We start from the raw sequence: 17,944 nt of genomic DNA, 5'->3' as shown, positions 1-17,944 counted from the left end.
TTGCAACCTTTTGAAGTCTGTAGTGTCATCATCCTCATTTTACAGATGAGATCGAGCCGAGGCACAAAGAGATGAAACAGAAACAGCTCGCCCAAGCTCCCACGAAGAGTGTGTGGCTTTGAGCGCAGGCAGTCCGGTTCTGGAACACGCTCCCGACCACCATGGTGTGAGCAAAGGTGGCGGAAGAAGCAGAGACAGGGCGCCCTGTGCCCTGGGCACGGTCTGCAGGAAACAGCTCTGACAGGGTGACACCCAAGCAGAGACGCGAAGGGTCGAGAGCTGTGGCACAGCAGGAAAGAAGGTTCCGGAGCAAGGGAGCAGCAAGGGAGACACAAGGCGGGAGTGTGTCCACCGTTTTCCAGAAACAAGGAGACCGAGGGGCGAGGCCGTTCAGGGACAGGCCTTCTGAGAGGGCAGTGGGACAAGGCGGCCGTTAACGGGTGGACGATCTGTGGCACGCCGCTGGCAACGCACAGTTCTAAGGCTTGTTTTCTTCTCACTGCGGTGAGGCAGGATTCCAGGAAACTCAAATGCAAGGGCAGAACTGCGGGTCCCGTCTCGCACACCTCGGTAAGAATGAAAGTCGAAGAAAGTGGGAGGCCCGTCTGTGGCAGGGAAGCCCTGCGGCCCACGTGTCCGTCGGGGTGGAAGCCCTTCCTTCATCACTGGGTCCCTGGGTGCTTCCTTTCTTAGCCGCATGTCTAGACTGGGGAGATGGGGGTGTCGGGAGAAGGGTGGAGGGAGAGGAAATGCCTGCTGACTCCCCCGCCCCAGAGATGGAGACATGGCGAGGGGGCACTGCGGCAGGCGACTGACTAACGGTCCCCAAAGATGTCCACATGCCAAGCCCCTTACATGGCAAATGGGACTTCACCGATGTGATTAAGGATGCTGGGATGGGAGGTGACGCTTGGATCATTGGGCTCTGTGGGCCCTATCTAACCTCCAGAGTCCTTGAAAGATGGAAGAGGGAGGCAGAAGAGTCAGAACCAGACAGATGGCAGCACAAGCAGGAAGGACTGAGCCCGGCGCTGCTGGGGGAAGGGCCCCCAGTCAAAGAGAGGAGCAGCTTCCGGAAGCTGGGAGAGGCAAGGAACTGTGCTTCCTCTTGGAGCTTCCAGAAGGAGCCCAGCCCTGCCGACACCTTGACTTTAGCCCAGTGAGACCTGTTTCGAACGTCTGACCTCCAGAACTGCTAAGAGCCTAAGTCTGGGTTATTTTAAGACTAAATTTATGGTAATTTATTTCAGCATCAATAGATGCCAGGGAATTGATGCCAGGCGGCGTAGGGGCTTTCTGGGTCTCTGATGGGCGCCCAGCCTAAAGCAAGCACGTACCCCGTGGGGCCCTGCACGGCCCTCCCTGGAAGCAGGACTTCAGTGCTCAGCTCTGTCTGGTGGCCCTGGCAGCCACAGTGAGCGGGAAGGGTCGTCAGGGGAGCAGCCCCCCACCACGCTGTCCCTGTCCATCGGCCTTTGGCCCAGCTTTCACGAGGCCTGGTATGAATTGGGCAAAGTGTCGGTTAGCTGGTTCAATAAAGATCTGGAGCAAAGGTTAGCCAAGCTCGTAGATGTGGAGACGATGGACATTCTGTAAGTAAACAAGTGGCCACAGACTCTTGGTAACGCATCTTTCAGAAGGAGAGCTGGCCGGCCGGGCCGTAGGCCCACCTGGTCACTGTTCGTCAAAATTGGATGCATTTACCGAAAATGTGTGGTTTGAATTTCCTGCTCTGAATTCTGGTACAGCACGTTTTCCAAACTTTTCTTCTCACCTTCTGGGTGTTTCTCATTAATCTTTCAGTGTCAGAGAAAATCTTATCGTATTTGCTTACTAGAGAGTAGGCTCTTGAGCCCACACCCTCCAGCCCAGTCCTAGAAAGTACCTGCCTGGGGGATTGGGGCTGTGTCTGCCAGGTCACCCCAAGGAGGGGAATTCTGATTTTGGTGGTGGTTCCCTGGGGAGTGTGACAGCTTGTTGTTTGTAGTTCTCAACCTTTCATGTGTTTAAGATTCAGCTGGGAAGCTTGTTGAAAATGCATATTTTCCCGTCTGGGGTCAGGCCTGGGAATCTGCCTTGTAAGCAGCACGTCAGTGATTGTGATGCTGGGGGGTCCTCGGGGAGCAGAGCAGCTCTGGTAAAGCCCAGAAGGCAGGCCTCGTGCTCGCGCACGCTCTGCACCCCTGCTTCCGTGCGCGAGTGGGGACACATGTGTACGCGTTTGTGGAGGTTTACTGTACCCTCCCTTGGTACTGAGTCTGTCACATGGCCACCAATTTAATCTTCACAACAGCCTGTGGAGTGTACTATTACTCTTCCCTTATTCCTGAAGCAGAAACTGAGGCCTGACTGGTAAGTGACCTGCCCAGTCACGCACACTCGCTAAAGGCGGAGCAGGCATTCCAGTCCGGCCAGACTCTGGTGCGTAGCCCCTGTCACCTGCAGGTGGAAAGGCAGCCCCAAGCCCCTCTGTCTTCCCATGGACTGTGTCGATGGTACCACCTTTAGTCAAAGCGGGAGTAGGGGTATGCCGGGGAGGTCGAGTGATGCCGTTTCTGCACTTGGACAAAAACCGAGTTGTATACGTGGTTCGGCAGTGTGTGTTTAAATATGTGTGTAACTGAGTTTTCTCCTTTTGACCCTCCCTTTCCATTCCACCTCTTCTCCCTTCTCTTGTTCTCTGTCCCTTTCAAGACTCTCGTTCCCAGCTGCCTGCTCCTGAAAACCTGAAGATTCACCTGTACAATGCCATGCAGGTTCTGAGTTGGGAGCCGGTGTCCCTGAGCAATGACACAAGGCCCGTGGTCTACCAGGTGCAGTTCAAATTGTAAGCAGATGTTTCCGTTGGTGTCTTTCTTGGGATACGGAGGGGAGCTGAGCCACCCAGGCCAGCTTCGCGTTCCTGCCTGTAGACACAAGTGTCAGCAAATCCATGGGAAGCAGCTATTTCTCTCACATTTTTAAAATCTCCAAGGACCGAGATTTCACAACTTCCCACTCATCCAAATGCTTAGAGAACTCCGCTGTCTAACCACGTGACTTCTTAGTTTGGCGGAAGTTCATTCTCTCGTCGGTTTCAGGAGAAACCTGTATAAACAGGCTTCCCGGCTTGAAAGGGCAGGAAGCACCTTTTAGTCTTCATCTTCTTCGGGTTTAAAAATCTGCTTTATTCAACCTCATAAGCCACATTTGGCCTAATGAGGAATTTATCTATTTAATTATTGTTAATTCTCAGTTTCTAAGTGGGTTTTCCATTTTGCATTATATTCTGGCCCCTCATTCTCTCTCACCTCCTTGTCAAGCTTTTATGTAACACATAGGAAGTAGAAAGGCAGAACCCAAGTCCTCAGTTGTTATTTGCTTAGTTGTTAAATATGTTCATTGAAGACTAAGTTAAAATTATTGACTAAGTCATTTTATATTACCAAATAAACAATGAAAAGAAATGGTAATTCTCAACGCTTGTGAGAATGTGGTTGGTAGATACAATGCTGGATCAGGATCGATTGGCACATCCCTCTTAGGGAGTAATTCTTCTATTTAGTCTTGGAAATGCTCATGTTACTTTTACCCTAAGTAGAAAAAAAAACCATATTCATAAAAACATACACATTGAAGTGTACGTTTATGTCCATCAACAGGAAGGTGGCAAACCGTGTCATGTTACGTTATAGTTGCCCATTAAGCGACCACTAAACAGGATAATTGTGTATTATCTGGTAGTGGTTGCAACTCTGTAAAAGTCGGAATATGTCTGTGGTCAAGAACAAGTAGAAAAATGATAGTTAATGTGTTGGAAGAGTGGGTTTCCACATGATTTCTTCTTCATCTTTAAACGTCCATTGTAACAAAATTCGCTTCATAAAAACAGATTCTAAACTGGGGTTTGAAGATTATCTCTGAATCATATTTATCTATTCCTCAAGTCATTATATATTACAAACACAATCATCTCTAATTACTAGACCAGTCCACTGGGACCAATGGCATAACTTTGGGACCCAGTGGAAAATGAAACCGTGGGGCCCCTGCTCAAAAATCATTAAGAATTTCAAGATGGCAGCAGCAGCAGCACATCAAACCAGGTGCCCTCCAAGAGTAGGGCTTTGTGTCACTGCATAGGTCACATACCTGAAGCTGGCCCTACTCAGCATTTAGTAAACATAATATCCTAGAGCTAAACAAAAAGATTTCAGTAACAGGAAGTCCCAGCTGATTTATTGACTAGCATTCCTTAACCTTGAATGGGGAAGTACATTTGTGCGTCGACAGAGTGTCCGTAAATATATACATATTTTTTAAAGCTTTTGACAGTTTCATATCACAGACTAAGTTGTTTCCTTTGTTTTCTTTTTGGAAAGCATTTCATAGATTTTTTTTTTTTTTTTCGGAGTAGATGTTAGTTTTGGGAAAAGGCACAAAGGATGGGGTGAATGCGAACGTCCCTGTTTAGAAAAGTCGAGCGGTCACTAAAAACTGACCCTGAGGCTGATTTTGTTTGCGTTTCCAGTCGCAGATTTGATGAGAAAGAGGGCTTTGCCTCTGTTTTGTTTTAGATACTTTTACACATTCGGGACATTTTAGTTACATTAAATAATTTAATTTTGAGGCTTGTGGGACTTAAAACTTTCCATCCCGTTTCTCTACAGTAAAGCATTACTATAATTATAAACAAAAGTGCCTCTGTTTTATGACAGTCACAGTAGCAAAACCAAAACCACATAGAGCACTTTGTAGGAAAATTTGAAGTTTATATCAGGGGTTGTAGATAGTGCAGCCTACAGGCTGTATTTGGCCCACATTGTTTAGATTTTTATTCCAGTTACTATCAATATTAAAAACTTGGATATTTCACTTTAAAAAAAAAAAGAGCCCAATTTTTGTTCTCGAAAATAGCAGGGCCCTTTCTAGGTCGTGCCCCACCTGTGCTGGTGTGTGTATAAAATGAAACAAAGCTGGGGTTACGCTTTTGGGTCCTGTGTCCCTTTTAAAATTATTTTAACATAGTTAACCATGCGAGCATTTTTTTCCTGTCATTATTTCTGCATAAACATTTTTATTGCATGGTGCATCACACGTGCCCCACTCACGGGTAGAGATAGGTGATGTTTGTGACTGTTGTAGGTAAAGTCCTCATACATAACTCATCTCATTATTTTCTTATAATCCTAGAAGAGGATTTGCTGGGTCAAAGGGGAGTGGTCTCGCAGGCTAAACGGTGAGATCTTTAGTTGCCCCGATGTTTGCCAGATATCTAAAAGGCGCTTACTAGGCACCAGGCCCTTGACCAGGCTCCTTCCTGATGGCCACAGGTTCTACCTTCGTGACAACTCTGGGAGGCAGTTACTATAGTTTATCACCACTTTATAGGTAAGGAGTCTAAGGAACAGGGAAGTAAAGTAACTGGGATTTGAACCCAGGTAATATGGCTCCAGAGTCCATGTTTTTAACCACTGTGCTATGCTGTGCTCGCTCTCGTGATAAAGGTTGCTTTCAAAATTAAGTAATTTCAGGGACGGAGGCAATCTGTACTGTGTACACTGCAAGGAGGATCTAGGATGACTCGCTGGGTAGGCTCAGACGGGCTGATTGGTCAGAACGCCAAACTAGAAGCTGAGAGTCTGGCGCTGGGCAGTGTCATGCTCTTGAGGCTGTGTTTATTACATTTTTCATTTAAATGGGGCCCACGTCGCCTTATTTTTACCCTCTGCAAATAGATGAGGAGGCAGCTTTCCAGAGGCAGCTTCCTTTCCCCCAAACTGCTGGCCTTCGTGTGTCGGCTGTCACTTAAATGTGGATGGCTTGTTCTTCTTTCAACTCCTTTTTTGAAAAACAGTTTTAAAAAGTACTTCTGGGAAAGGGGCAAGTTTGGAGGAGAGGCAAGGAAGTGGAACACAGGTAGTTGATTCCGTGGTGAGTTAAGGCATGAACTTTTGAAATATATGAGGCCTTTTGCCCACGTTCAATAGCTGGGATCAGTGGAGAGGAGGTTAGTGTATCTGTAAGTATCCATAAACCTTGAAAAAAAATCACGTACTTCTGAAGCGCACACCCCCAATCTGAGAGGGGTGCCTGTCGTTTGGAATCCCTCTCCCCATTAGGGGCTGTGACCCCAGGCCTTGGAGGTGTGTGAATATGGCAGACGCCGTCTATGGAAGCCCTGGCCACACATCTTGAAGTGGCTTTCATCTTGTCACTTGCCACTGTCACAGAAGATAAGTCTCTAGTCAGGGCCAGAGGTACACTGAGGAGCACATGTGTTGTGTGGAAGCTAGTGGCAGTGATCCCCGGGGTCACTGTCCAGGGCATAGCTTGTCCCTAGAGGGGATACTGCCCACTGCCCCTCATTGAGGGTGCTGGCACCCATTCTCCCAAATCTATCACCTAAGACAAGGACAGAGGTCAGAGCTGGTGACCAGAGTCCCATTTGGGGATGTAGCTTTTAGGACTCTGGGGAACGCATTGTCACTTACAAGGACACATGGCCATGTAGTTGGCAGGGTTTTCATATGGGGAAGGAAAAATTCTCTTTAAATGGGCAGTGAAAACCAACTCCACACTAGCTGGATGCATGAATGGGGTTTGTATGAACATAGTATCACTTCTAAGACACAGTCTACAGAGGCTGAAATCAGTTGTACCCACCATTTTGTTATTTGTATCTACAAGTATGTTTTTCTTTTTTTAGCTCATTTTTTGTTTCGTATTCCACGTGTGAGTGAAAGCATAGGGTTTTTGTCTTTTTTCATCTGACTTATTTCACTAAGTTAATTTTTTAAAAAATCTTTAAAAGATCAGTTGTAGGACAGAATGGGAGAACATATTTGCAAACCAAATATCTGATAAGCAACTCGTATCTAGAACATATAAAAGATTCTTACAACTCAACCATTAAAAGACAAATAACCGAATTAAAATATAGGCAAAGAATTTGAGTAGATGGTCCTCCAAAGAAGATAGATACAGATGGTCAACAGGAACATGAAAATATACTCAACATTATTATTCATCAGGGGACTACAGATCAAAACCACAGTGAAATACCACAGCACACCCACTAGGATGGCTACAGTTAAAAAGGCGTAATAACAAATGTCGGTGAGGATGTGGAGAAACTGGAGCCCTCATACATTTCGAGCAGGAATGTAAAGTGGTGTAGCCGCTTTGGGAAATAGTTAGAAATAGAGTTACCATATTGACCCAGCAATTCCACTCCTAGGTATATACCCCAGAGAATTGAAAACATATGTCCACTCAAACACTTGTATGTGAATATTCTTAGCATTATTCACAATACCCAAAAAGTAGAAACAACCCACATGTCCATCAACAGATGAATGAATCAACAAAATGTGGTATATTCCTACAATGGGATAATATTTGGCCAAAAGAAGGGACGAAATACTTATACATGCTATAGCACGTATCATGCTTGAAAACATGCTAAGCGTGACAGGCTAAGTGAAAGGAGCGATTCACAGAAGACCATGTAGTTTATTAACCCATTTATAGTCACAAAAGACCACATAGTTGATGATTCCATAATAGGCAAATCCATAGAGACAGAAAGTAGATTAATGGTTGAAATGGGGGAAAGGGGGAGTGACTGCCGATAGGTACAGGGTTTCTTCTTGGGATAATGAAAATGTTCTAAAATCGATTGTGTTGATGGTTGCACAGCCTTGTTGAATATGCTAGAAGCCACTGACTCAGACACTTTAAACAGGTGAATTCTACGGTACGTGAGTCATAGCTGAATAAAGCTCTGGGGAAACTGTCACATGTGATAGGAAAGAGAATTCTGACGTGGAATCCCGTTTTTCTTTTCAGCTCCGGCAGTGACAAGTGGTCCAACGTCCACGCACCGTACACAGAGGTGAACTGTACCAGGATCACGGCCACAGAGTGTAGCTTCACCCAAACCAGCCTCTCGAAGGGGTTCCCACTGCATTTCAACGTCTCCGTACGTGTCCGGGCGGAGCTGGCGGAGCGCGTGTCTGCCTGGGTGACGGCGCCTTGGTTCCAGCACTATCGGAACGGTAAGAGACCTTGCGTATCAGACTTGCTCTGTCGTGCCCAGGTTTCCGTCGCTTCCTTTTTCACCGAGCAGTATTAACTCCACGCACCTCGGTCCTGCCTCTCACCCTAGACAGCTAGCCAAGAGGTGAGTTTGATGGTCCAACCTGGGTACTGACCATGGAGGCTGGTGCTAGGGGAGTGTGATTTGCTTAGATCAGGGCTTGGCAGACTACAGCCTGCAGGCGAAATCTGGCCCGCCAGGCTGTTTTTGTAAATAAAGTTTTATTGGAATGCAGTCGTACCATCTTTTAATGTGTGGTCCATGGCTGCTTCCATACTACAACAGTAGAGGAGAGCGGTTGCAACAGGGACTGTCTGGTCTGCAAAACCTAAACTTACTCTGGCACTTCCTGAAAAAGTTTGCTGACCTCCATACTAGATCGAATACTAGCATGTTGGCTGCACTGATCACCCTTACCCATCCTAGCACAACTTCTTTCATGTTCAAGAAAGACTTTAATCCAGCCCTGAATGGTCTCTGGCACATAGTAGATATTCAGTAAATATTTGGTGAATAACTGAATGAAAAAATATGCTCCCAGGTATTGGAAGTGATCATAAGAATCATGAGATACAAGTTTGTACATTTGTTCCTTCAAGGATTCATTTTTCACGTGATCATCTGTGCCCGATGTTTCTTCAGTGTCCATGATTTATACAAACAAAGTGTCAAACTTATTGGGATCCTGATTCAAACAAACTGAAGCGTAAGGCAATCGAGGAGATGGGATTGCTGTCTAGATATTCGGCGATGCATGAAGCTATTATTGTTCATTTATTTTAGGTGTTATAATGGTATTTTGTTTACGTTTTTAAAAGGGGGGGGTCCTATGTTTTAGAGATACATTTCTGAATTATTTGCAAATGAAATGATGTGACGTCTGAGATCCAATCAAAATAATCCAGAGAGTGGGAGGGCTGAGAGCAAGGTGGACGGCACAGGAGGAACAGCACTGGCCATGACTCAATGGTCAATTTAAAGTTGGGAAACCAGTACCTCAACTTTTGTTACGATCTTCTCTGTGCTTTCTATGCATTTTGAAATTGTCTGTTATAGGAAGCTGAGAAGGAAAAAAAAAAAATCGGTGGCCTGTGCTAGGTGATGGAGGGGTGGAAGGGGCAGACATGCAGCCCCTGATCTTCTACTGTGGACAAGTCATTTGTCCTTGAGTAGAGAACCATCACACATTTGAGCTATCAAGTGTCGCCTAAGGAAGAATTAGTTAAAAATAATAATAATAATGGTGGTGGTCACCGGTCCCTGCCCAGGAGAAAAAGTATGGAACTAGAAGTGGGACCTGTCATAAAGGTCATCGGTCCACTGTCAGCTGCTGCCTGTCCTTTCAGCCCGAGTTGGGTGGCAGCGTCCCTGGTTAGTCGCTGGCTGGGTTGGCGTCTCTGCCCCATCATGCGCAAGGTTTGGCGGTGGTGTTTTCCAGTCCCATCGCCGCTTTCGCCGCTTGTGGAGTGGGGATGAGTAACCAGCGTGAAGACGGTTTACCCGGTGCTCGAGGGTGGAAGGGTGAGACGGCTGCAGGGAGCCGGCTTTGGCGTCACACAGAGCCGGGTTCCCATCCCTCCCCTGCCACTTACTGGCTGTAACTCTGGGCAAGTGCTATCACCTCTCGGCTTTGGCATCCCCTGTGGGAAACGGAGATCACCTTCTACGGTTGTGACACGGATCTGTGTGGACTCCCATGTGACGTCTGTGTTGCCTGGTTTATAGTAATCACGCAGTGTGCGGAAGCCGCGCTCAGCGGTGATGCATAGTGCCACTGGCCCTCCTGAGAGAAGGCAGGTCGCTTCCCACCTCAGGATGAGCTTATCAGGTTGGTGTCAGATCCCAGATCCAGCACGCCCCTCAGAAGGGGAAGTCTTGCAGCACTGACTTTGCAGATTAAGTGATGAGTCATTGCGGGCTTCAGTGCTTGTGCGCCACCCCCCATGCATAAGTCACGAAAAGGTCTAGAGAATGTGTCCTCCTAAGGAGGTGAGAGAGGCCTGCAGCAGGTGGCCGAGCCCTGCGTGTCAGCAGGCTTTCCTGTGCTCCATCCATTCAGCCGTGAAAAGAGAAGCCAGCATCTGAGAGCAGGTTTAATGGAAGAGCTCTTTGTCGCTCACAGCCAATTCGCGGGCCTTCCTCTCTTTGTTGGTGAGCCCGGCCCTGCCCTGTCTCCGTCTGGATTACTTCCTCCACCAGAATGAATGAGGTCAGAGGGCACAGTTGCAAACCCCTGGTTACTTTTGCGTACAGAGAAAGCTGGCCAGACCATATGCCTAACCCTTGCCCTGGGGAGAGCATGGAGGCGTCAACACGAAACCGTGCCCAGTAATGTGACTGCATGTATAAAACAAACAGAAACAGGCCTCTTAGAGCTTGAAGACCCAACCCGTGCTTTGATCTGAGTTCCTCCAATAAGTATACAATTAAATGCTTACCCCATAACTGCTGTAACCTTTTATTTATAGCACATCATGAGTCACAGTCCTGGGCTGTCCCAGGATTATATGAAAAGGCTTAACAAATAGATTTACAATAGTCGTGTTTCTCCGTTATTCTATTTAAGTGTCATGTTACAATAAGCTGGGAGACAAATGAATTTACAGGTGTGTAAACACCACCTTCGTTCATTTATATAGAAATTATGGAACAAAATATGTATAGGTAAGAGCTAACAAAAGCTTTTCCCCTCTGCATGAAAATGTGACCTTCAATTAACCTTCCAGCTCTGTTTCTCTGGAAACCCGATAAAGGCAGCATGTCACCCGTGACACTAGGCAGCATTGCTTCCGGTCAGAATAATCCCTGACTGGCAAACTGCATTTCAACTGAGACGATCCGAAACAGACCTGGTAGGAAACCGCGTCTCTGGGCTGTGCCTCGTGCCGCGATCCTCGTAGCCGGGCACAGGCTTTACGGGGACCCTGGGACTCGTTCCCGTGGAGCTGTTATAAGAGCTATTGGCCCTTGTGGCTTTGAAGCCACGGAGACCCCTGCACCTGCCTGACCTGGTCTTGACCCCTTGTACCAGCGCTGTCTCCTGGGGGGCCCGAGAGACCCGCTCTGGCCGCCACGTGGACCACCGCGAGGGCCCCTCCTTTCGTGACGGCAGGAAGTCCCCGGTGCTGCCCCGTAGCTTTCCAAGTAAATGCGGCCGGAGCTGCGGCCGGGAGTCTCGTGGGCCAGAAGGCAACCTCACTGCATATAGAAATGCGCGCGCGCGCATGCATGCGTGCGTGCACATGCGCCACGTATGCAGTATATAGTATGTATATGTATACGTGCATTGTATTGTATTATATATACTGTGTAGCTATAATACTATATACAGTATGTGTGTGTATATATATATATATATACACGCACAGTATGTATATATATGTGTGTATATATTTTTATATTCATTCTTTGTTTTTGTTTGTAATTCTGTTTCAGTTACCGTCGGGCCTCCAGAAAACATTTGGGTGACTCCAAGAAAACGCTCCCTTATCATCATGTTCTCCCCTCCATTTGACGTCAACGACCCCTCCGTGGCCACTTTCTCTTATTATGTCCGTTACTGGGAAAAGGAAGGAATCGAACAGGCAAGAGCATTTTTTCGTTGTCGTCTTGATTTTCTTTTCTTGGAGTTTCCGACTCAGCAAAAGAAAGTAAACTTTAAAATGGACAAGGAGAACAGGCTGTCCCAGTATCAGTACCTTAGGAGTCTGAGACCTAATCTGGTTTCAAGTCACGTCTTCACGACCTGTTTTTCTCCTCACCGTGCTGAGAGTTCCCTCTCTCCAGGTCCATCTGAGCGGCCCCTCGGTCCGATGTCATCTAGGGTCCAGACTTTGCCTTTGACACTCTCTGGAGTTTGAAGAAGGTTCTAGTGGGCTTATTTCTACAACAAGGAATCCGGCACTGCAGTCTGCAAGGCTTAACTATGTCAACTTCTCTGGTTTGGACAGTTTACAAAGCGGGCATATACGAATAGGTGAGAAGTATCCTGGGAGGAGAGACTGTGTTCTAGGGAGAAGGCCCAGCGGGTGTGCGAAGGCCTGGCCCATTTGGAGAGCTGTACGCGTGTGGATCTGTCAGGAACGCCCACGGAGCAAGGAGGGTTGAAGGAATGGTGGGACCTCCTGAAATGCAGGTTCCCAGGGGCCAGCCAGGCCTTTCCTTCCGAGGACAGCCGTCTCGGGCCTAAGCGTTGGCTCGTCTCTGCAACCTGTGATTCTAAATTTCAGAAACGCTAACCGGCTGCCGACATAAACGCAGACGGAATTCTGTCCTTCAAATCGCTTAATGTGGCAGTCCGAGCAAATTTTTTTTTTTTTCCTCTGCCCTGGGAACCCATCAGCATTAAACAGAAGAAAATAAAATTAATAATCACCTGTAATCCTACTATCCATAAATAATACAATTATTTTGTATTTTTTAAAATAAGATCAGTACTCTAAAATGAGATGAATAATCTAAAATAGGATGAACGATCTTCTTTTCAGTCAATACTATAGCAGCTTCAACTCTCCACGTTACTGAGCATATGTTCTACCACAATTTCAAATGGCCACAGTATATTCTACTGTCTCTCAGAATTAGAAAGCAGTCTTTTATAAGAAGTCCTATATTGCCATAATGGAGTCTATCTTTCTCTTGTTTACCTGTGGAACAATGACAGCATTGTCCAGGACAAGAGGGAGAAGCCAGTGACTTGTGTGGAGGTGACAAGGCCTCAGGGAGGCAGCAGCAGGGAGGTCGAGAGGAGACAGAATCCTCTGAGAGTGTGGGATCCCGCTGTTTACAGATCACATAAATTGCCGAAGTCATTTTGACTAAAACTCTGAAAGGAATCAGCACGTTTTAAGTCAAAACCAGAAGCAGGTTGGGAACTAAAGGCACATTTTTTTCTAGAATGATTTTTTTTTTCCTCTGTTGACGAACGTGAAGTATCTACATTAGATTAACCATGAAAAACAAAGTGTTCATTTTAAAGGACAAAATGCCATCTGAGAAGTTTGCTAAATTCCAGTTTTGGACCCTCCGTGGCTGCCTTGGGTCCTCAGTGGGCCCTCTGAGGCCTCACAGCCAGAAACAGCCAAAAAGCCATCACACTACTCATCATTTTTCACATATAAAATGTGTCCAGTCTAAGCCAGTGACTCCTTAAAAACAGAAACTCCTTATTCTTTGGTTACATGTCCACTGTGAATTTGAGGAAACATTGAAAAGTTGGAAGTGGCTTAGCAGTATCTGTTTGGGTCATTTACATGTGTGGCTGTTGGTGGTTTTCACATAGGTCAAAGGCCCCTTCAAGAGCAACTCCATTGTGCTGGATGATTTAAAACCTTTACGAGTATACTGTTTACAAGTCAAGGCCGAACTGTTTTGGAATTCATTCAACATCCGTAGACCTGGGCATTTTAGTGACGTAACTTGCCGCGAAACGACAATCGATGGTAAGCTGTGCCCTCTCGTACCCTTTCTGAGCTGGGGAAAGAATACTCCTCAGAGGGCGAAACTGGGGGGCTGACACGAGGCGACGGGCAGTGGGAGTGGGGAGACCCAGAGGGAAGGGAGAGAGGAGAGAGCTCGTAACTGTTGGTATCACGTGCTTGCGCCCAGAGGTCCAGTAGCAAAAGCTGAACGTTTGCTTGATTTTAGGACTCCCTTACTAGCTGCTAATTTAAATATATGGTGTGGGGAGGAGGCTGGTATCTGTCCGTTTCACTGGGACATGAATACTTTTTAAGCGGTTGGCAGATGAGAAATGACCTGATGTTTGTATCATGCATGGGATGGTCCCTTTTTTCACTTTTACGTCATCTTGTTAGCCTCCACCAAGCTTCAACAAGACGTCCTGATCGCCATAGGAACCTTTCTGGTGCTGGCGATGCTGGCAGTGCCCTGTCTCTTCCTGGTCCTGAAATACAGAGGCCTGATTAAGTACTGTTTTCAGTCTCCACCAGGCATCCCTCTACAAATAGAAGAGGTATGTGTGCGTCCATCTAAATAGGTGACGTGTCAGCACGCCACAGCCCTCTGGCAATACCTAGGGGTTCGGCAGTGGACAAAGCCACGGACACAGAGGTTTTAGTGGTACGGGGTTATTTGTACATTCACGTTCATGGCAGCATCATTCACAACAGCTGAAAGATGACAACAGCCCAAATGTCCGTCAACAGACGAATGGATAAACAAATGTGACATACACATAACGATGGAACGTTATTCAGCCTTAAAGAGGAAGGCGACTCTGACGCATGCTACAGCCTGGAGCAACCTCGGGGGCATTATGCTAGGTGAAAGAAACCAGTCATGGAAAGACAAACACCGTCTGATTCCACTCATATGAGGTCCTTAGAGTGGCCAGGTTCGTAGAGACGGTGGAGCACGGTGGCGATGGGGAGCCAGCGTTAACAGTTTCAGCTTTGCTCTGGAGACGGATAATAGAGGTAGCAGCACAACAATGTGAATATACTTTACTGAACCATACGCTTAAAAATGGTTAAGATGATCGTTTGTACGGTATATGTCTATTACCACAGTTTTTTTAAAAAATGGTGATGGCACGAGGTTGGGCAGACCAGGGGCCTGGCTTGGCCACGGGCTTGGCGGCAGGAGGCCCCCCTCTGGAGACAGCACGCCAGTCCTGTGATTTTTAGAGAGTGCCCCCCCTCCCCTCCAGTGGAGCCTGGCGGGAGGGGGCAAAGGCCGGAGAGACAGGGGCAGACGGTGTGCGCTTCATAGGAGCCTGGAGTAAACGCACACGAGCCGTGAGCACACGAGGCCTCGCACGCCAGGTGCTCAGTGGGCGGTACCAGTGTCGTAAGGGCCTTGAGAAAGAAGAATGAAGTGGGTCTCGGGCAAAGTCTGCTTTTCCTGCATAGCCCCAGACCCCCAGGGGGTAGTGAGGGGAGCTGGCACTCTGAGGACACAGTGGGGACATGCTTCCATCAGAAGCCAGCCGATAGGAGAATACTTGAAAGTATCTGCTTCTGGAGGTTTAGCATTTCTCAATAAAATCAGGTTAAAACTGAAAACCTGTTTCGTTGGAAACAGTCGTGCTCTGTCATCTCTAGAGTGCGTCGATGGTAGGTGAGGCAAGTCTGTAAAGGTAGAGTGGTGCTTTCAGAGAGAGCTGCGGCCCCGTGTTTTCCCTCATCTGTCACCAGGCCTTCAAAGTACGCGGGCACCGTACAAGTGACCTGTGAAATTCCTTCCCGGAACCTCCCTACAAATACCGCATGATTCCACTTGTAAAAGGGATTACAGTAGTCAGACCCACAGAGACAGAGTGTCAGACGGTGGTTACCGGGGGGCTGGGGAGGGGGAGCAGGCAGTTGCTGTTCAACGACTATCAAGTTTCAGTTCCGCAAGTTATAGTAAGTTCTAGAGAGCTGCTGTGTGCAGCACGGTGCCCGTAGTTAGTGCCTTGTGATGCTCTCAGAACCTCATGAAGCGGGTAGAACCCATGTGAAGAGCTCTCACCACAAAACAAAAACAAAACGAAACTTCCCCAATTCATATCGTTACTGAATCACAGCTCTCGAGGGGTCTCAGGGTTTTACTAATAATCTCCCTCACGCAGTAGAGCGACCTCTGGACTCTAGTAAAGCAAACTCTACGCTTAAAAATGGTTAAGGTGATTTAATTTACCTCTAGTGGTTTTTTGCGGGGCTTGAATCTAAAACATGAAGTCTTTCGGTTCACTTCCCTGGGAAAGTGTGAAAATCCATATCAGAGGCCACTGAAGCTACCTGAGAATAACGAATCCTGTTTCACTTAGCTTTTCGAGGTTTGACAAGTGCAAGTGATTCGTTGTTGTCCCTCATTTGAGACAGCCGGCTCTAAGCTGGCCGTATTTCAGTATCTTTCTGCATTTCCAAGGGCCAGCCACTGGGCGCTTGGTAACCTGGTGAATTGATGGCCAAGTCCAAAGCAGAGGCTGGACGGAAAGCAGAGTTGGGCTCGGTGAAATGTCACCGGTGTCGAGGCCCTTGGCTTTCTCGCGGCCCCGCCACCAGCCCCCAGGGCCCTGCCGGCCACCCCTGCAGGCCACGTTCTCTGCTCATCCCATGTTCTGTGGCGTCAGGATGACAGTGGGCGAGAAAAACGCTCGTGAACTTCTCTCTTCGCCCCCATTGTAGGTGAATGAGAGGTCCTGTTTCTCTCCTTCACCGAAAAGTTCGAATCTCAGAGACACTTTAGGATTAGTGATTCACAGGCACCGAGTGCACAAGTCGGAGCTCGCCCTCCCTGAGTGGGATGCTCCATTCCACCTTCGGGTGTCACCTCCCGGGCCTTGGGTTCGAATGGGCGGCAGGGAGATGTGGGGGAGGGGGAGGCGCTTTGAGACGGGGTTGCGTTGGCGGACGGAATAGGTAGGAAGTTATACCTGAATAAAACGTGGTGGTGCCGGCTAAAACTAAAGTGCGAGGTCTGCTATTCTGAACCGATAAACTAATTACAATATTGGTTTTCACCCCTTTCAAGTATTTAAAGGACCCGGCGCAGCCTATCTTAGAGGCCCTGGACAAGGACAGCTCGCCAAAGGATGACACCTGGGACTCTGTGACCGTCATTTCATTTCCAGAGAAGGAGTGAGACGTCCTCCAAACCACTTTGACCCAAAGTGCCGGTCTGGGAAGAGGACGTTGAGCCACTGAAGCTGCTGATGTACCCCTCAGGACTTTTCGGAGCCCGGGACTCCATGTCTCCATTGCAAAAAGGGCCGTTGGTGCCTGGGGACAAGTAGTGGGGTCTCGTGGGGGAGACGAGCTTATTTTTTTTAAAAAAGAAATTTCTAATGATACAGTTTTCTAGAATGATTCTACAGAGATATCCCAGAAAATTTAAGGTTTATCTTAAACACTAAAAAGGCATGTAATTATTTGTTAGCAAAATGTCTCTGGCGTACCTCTGATATTCTGTTTCTCGTTGGTCGGACTGGGCAGTGAGGGGACCCAGTCCTCTCCTTGACTCTGGCAGGTGAGCTGTGGCCCCCTGGGCAGGTCACACATCCTGTCCCTGCCTGTTCCAGCCAGAGACACTGAGCAGCCCTTCACATCCAGTCTCCCAGCTCACAATGTGATTAGTCCTGTGAATATTTTCCGAGTAATTTAAAGGGTTTTCTTCAGGCTAGTAATAAAAGACTGTAGAATTAACTTTTTAAAAGTCTGTGTGAAGTTTTTCCTCACCACTTTGCCTTCTTATTTTGGCCTGTTTCCTGCAAAGTTTCAACTTTTTAAAGTTACTCTATCTAAACCTTTGTTTTCTTACATAACACCCAGTAGAGCTACTGAGGCCTCATGGTCATTCAGCAGGATCTTTCTGCAGGTGTCACTTGATTCCCTGAAGAGGTATAAAGGGGATTTCAGAAGCCGTATTAGCTTTTCATTTAAGGTCATGAGTCACATGTGTTGACCAAGGCAGAGGCCTGTAGGCAGTAAAGAGACTTAATTAGCTAGTGGATGACAGCGATGTTCACTGGGCATGCAAGTCTTCGGATTATGCAGTATCGATGGGCTCTTTTGTCCAAAGGACATGGATTAAAACCCATTTATATGACTCTTAGCATTTAGGAAGTAGATGTGTAGCTTCACGCCCCTTCCCCAACATACACACACAAAGTGACACAGTCGCTGTAAGGTCTGCTTTAAAAAGAAGCCCCTACTGGCCCCCTAACCTTGACAATGGGAAGAAGAGATGCTCACTGTAAGTATGCAAAGCTTCTAGCACTAGTCGATGGAACCACCACTTTTCTCCGTCTCTCCATCTTTCCATCTCTCCCCATCTCTCTCTCTCTATTGCTGTCTCTATCTCAGATGGGGCCCTGTGCTGCTGGTGAGGAACTGGCTCTTGAACCGACTTTCTGAGCAA

General features: G+C 47.4%; 1 protein-coding gene across 2 annotated transcripts in view; it reads left to right on the top strand.

Annotated features, from left to right (window-relative positions):
- IFNGR2 (interferon gamma receptor 2) overlaps window positions 1–17,229 on the top strand; it is a 19,189-nt gene extending 1,960 nt beyond the window's left edge. Inside the window, exons 1-6 of one of the 2 annotated variants that reach the window (XM_023533888.1) lie at window positions 2,588–2,827; window positions 7,831–8,039; window positions 11,516–11,664; window positions 13,362–13,521; window positions 13,897–14,054; window positions 16,559–17,229. In XM_023533888.1, the coding sequence (XP_023389656.1) occupies window positions 2,751–2,827; window positions 7,831–8,039; window positions 11,516–11,664; window positions 13,362–13,521; window positions 13,897–14,054; window positions 16,559–16,669 (864 nt within the window). In that variant the 5' untranslated portion in view covers window positions 2,588–2,750 and the 3' untranslated portion in view covers window positions 16,670–17,229. Of the gene's footprint in view, window positions 1–2,587; window positions 2,828–7,830; window positions 8,040–11,515; window positions 11,665–13,361; window positions 13,522–13,896; window positions 14,055–16,558 lie in introns of those variants that run through there. The other variant, XM_011365679.1, reaches the window with a different exon arrangement.
- Window positions 17,230–17,944: the final 715 nt, after the last annotated feature.

Source organism: Pteropus vampyrus, unplaced genomic scaffold (genome assembly GCF_000151845.1).
Source record: "Pteropus vampyrus isolate Shadow unplaced genomic scaffold, Pvam_2.0 Scaffold114, whole genome shotgun sequence".
Taxonomy (NCBI): domain Eukaryota; kingdom Metazoa; phylum Chordata; class Mammalia; order Chiroptera; family Pteropodidae; genus Pteropus; species Pteropus vampyrus.
Note: the sequence above shows the minus strand (reverse complement) of the source record. Positions and strands in the feature narration are given on the sequence as shown.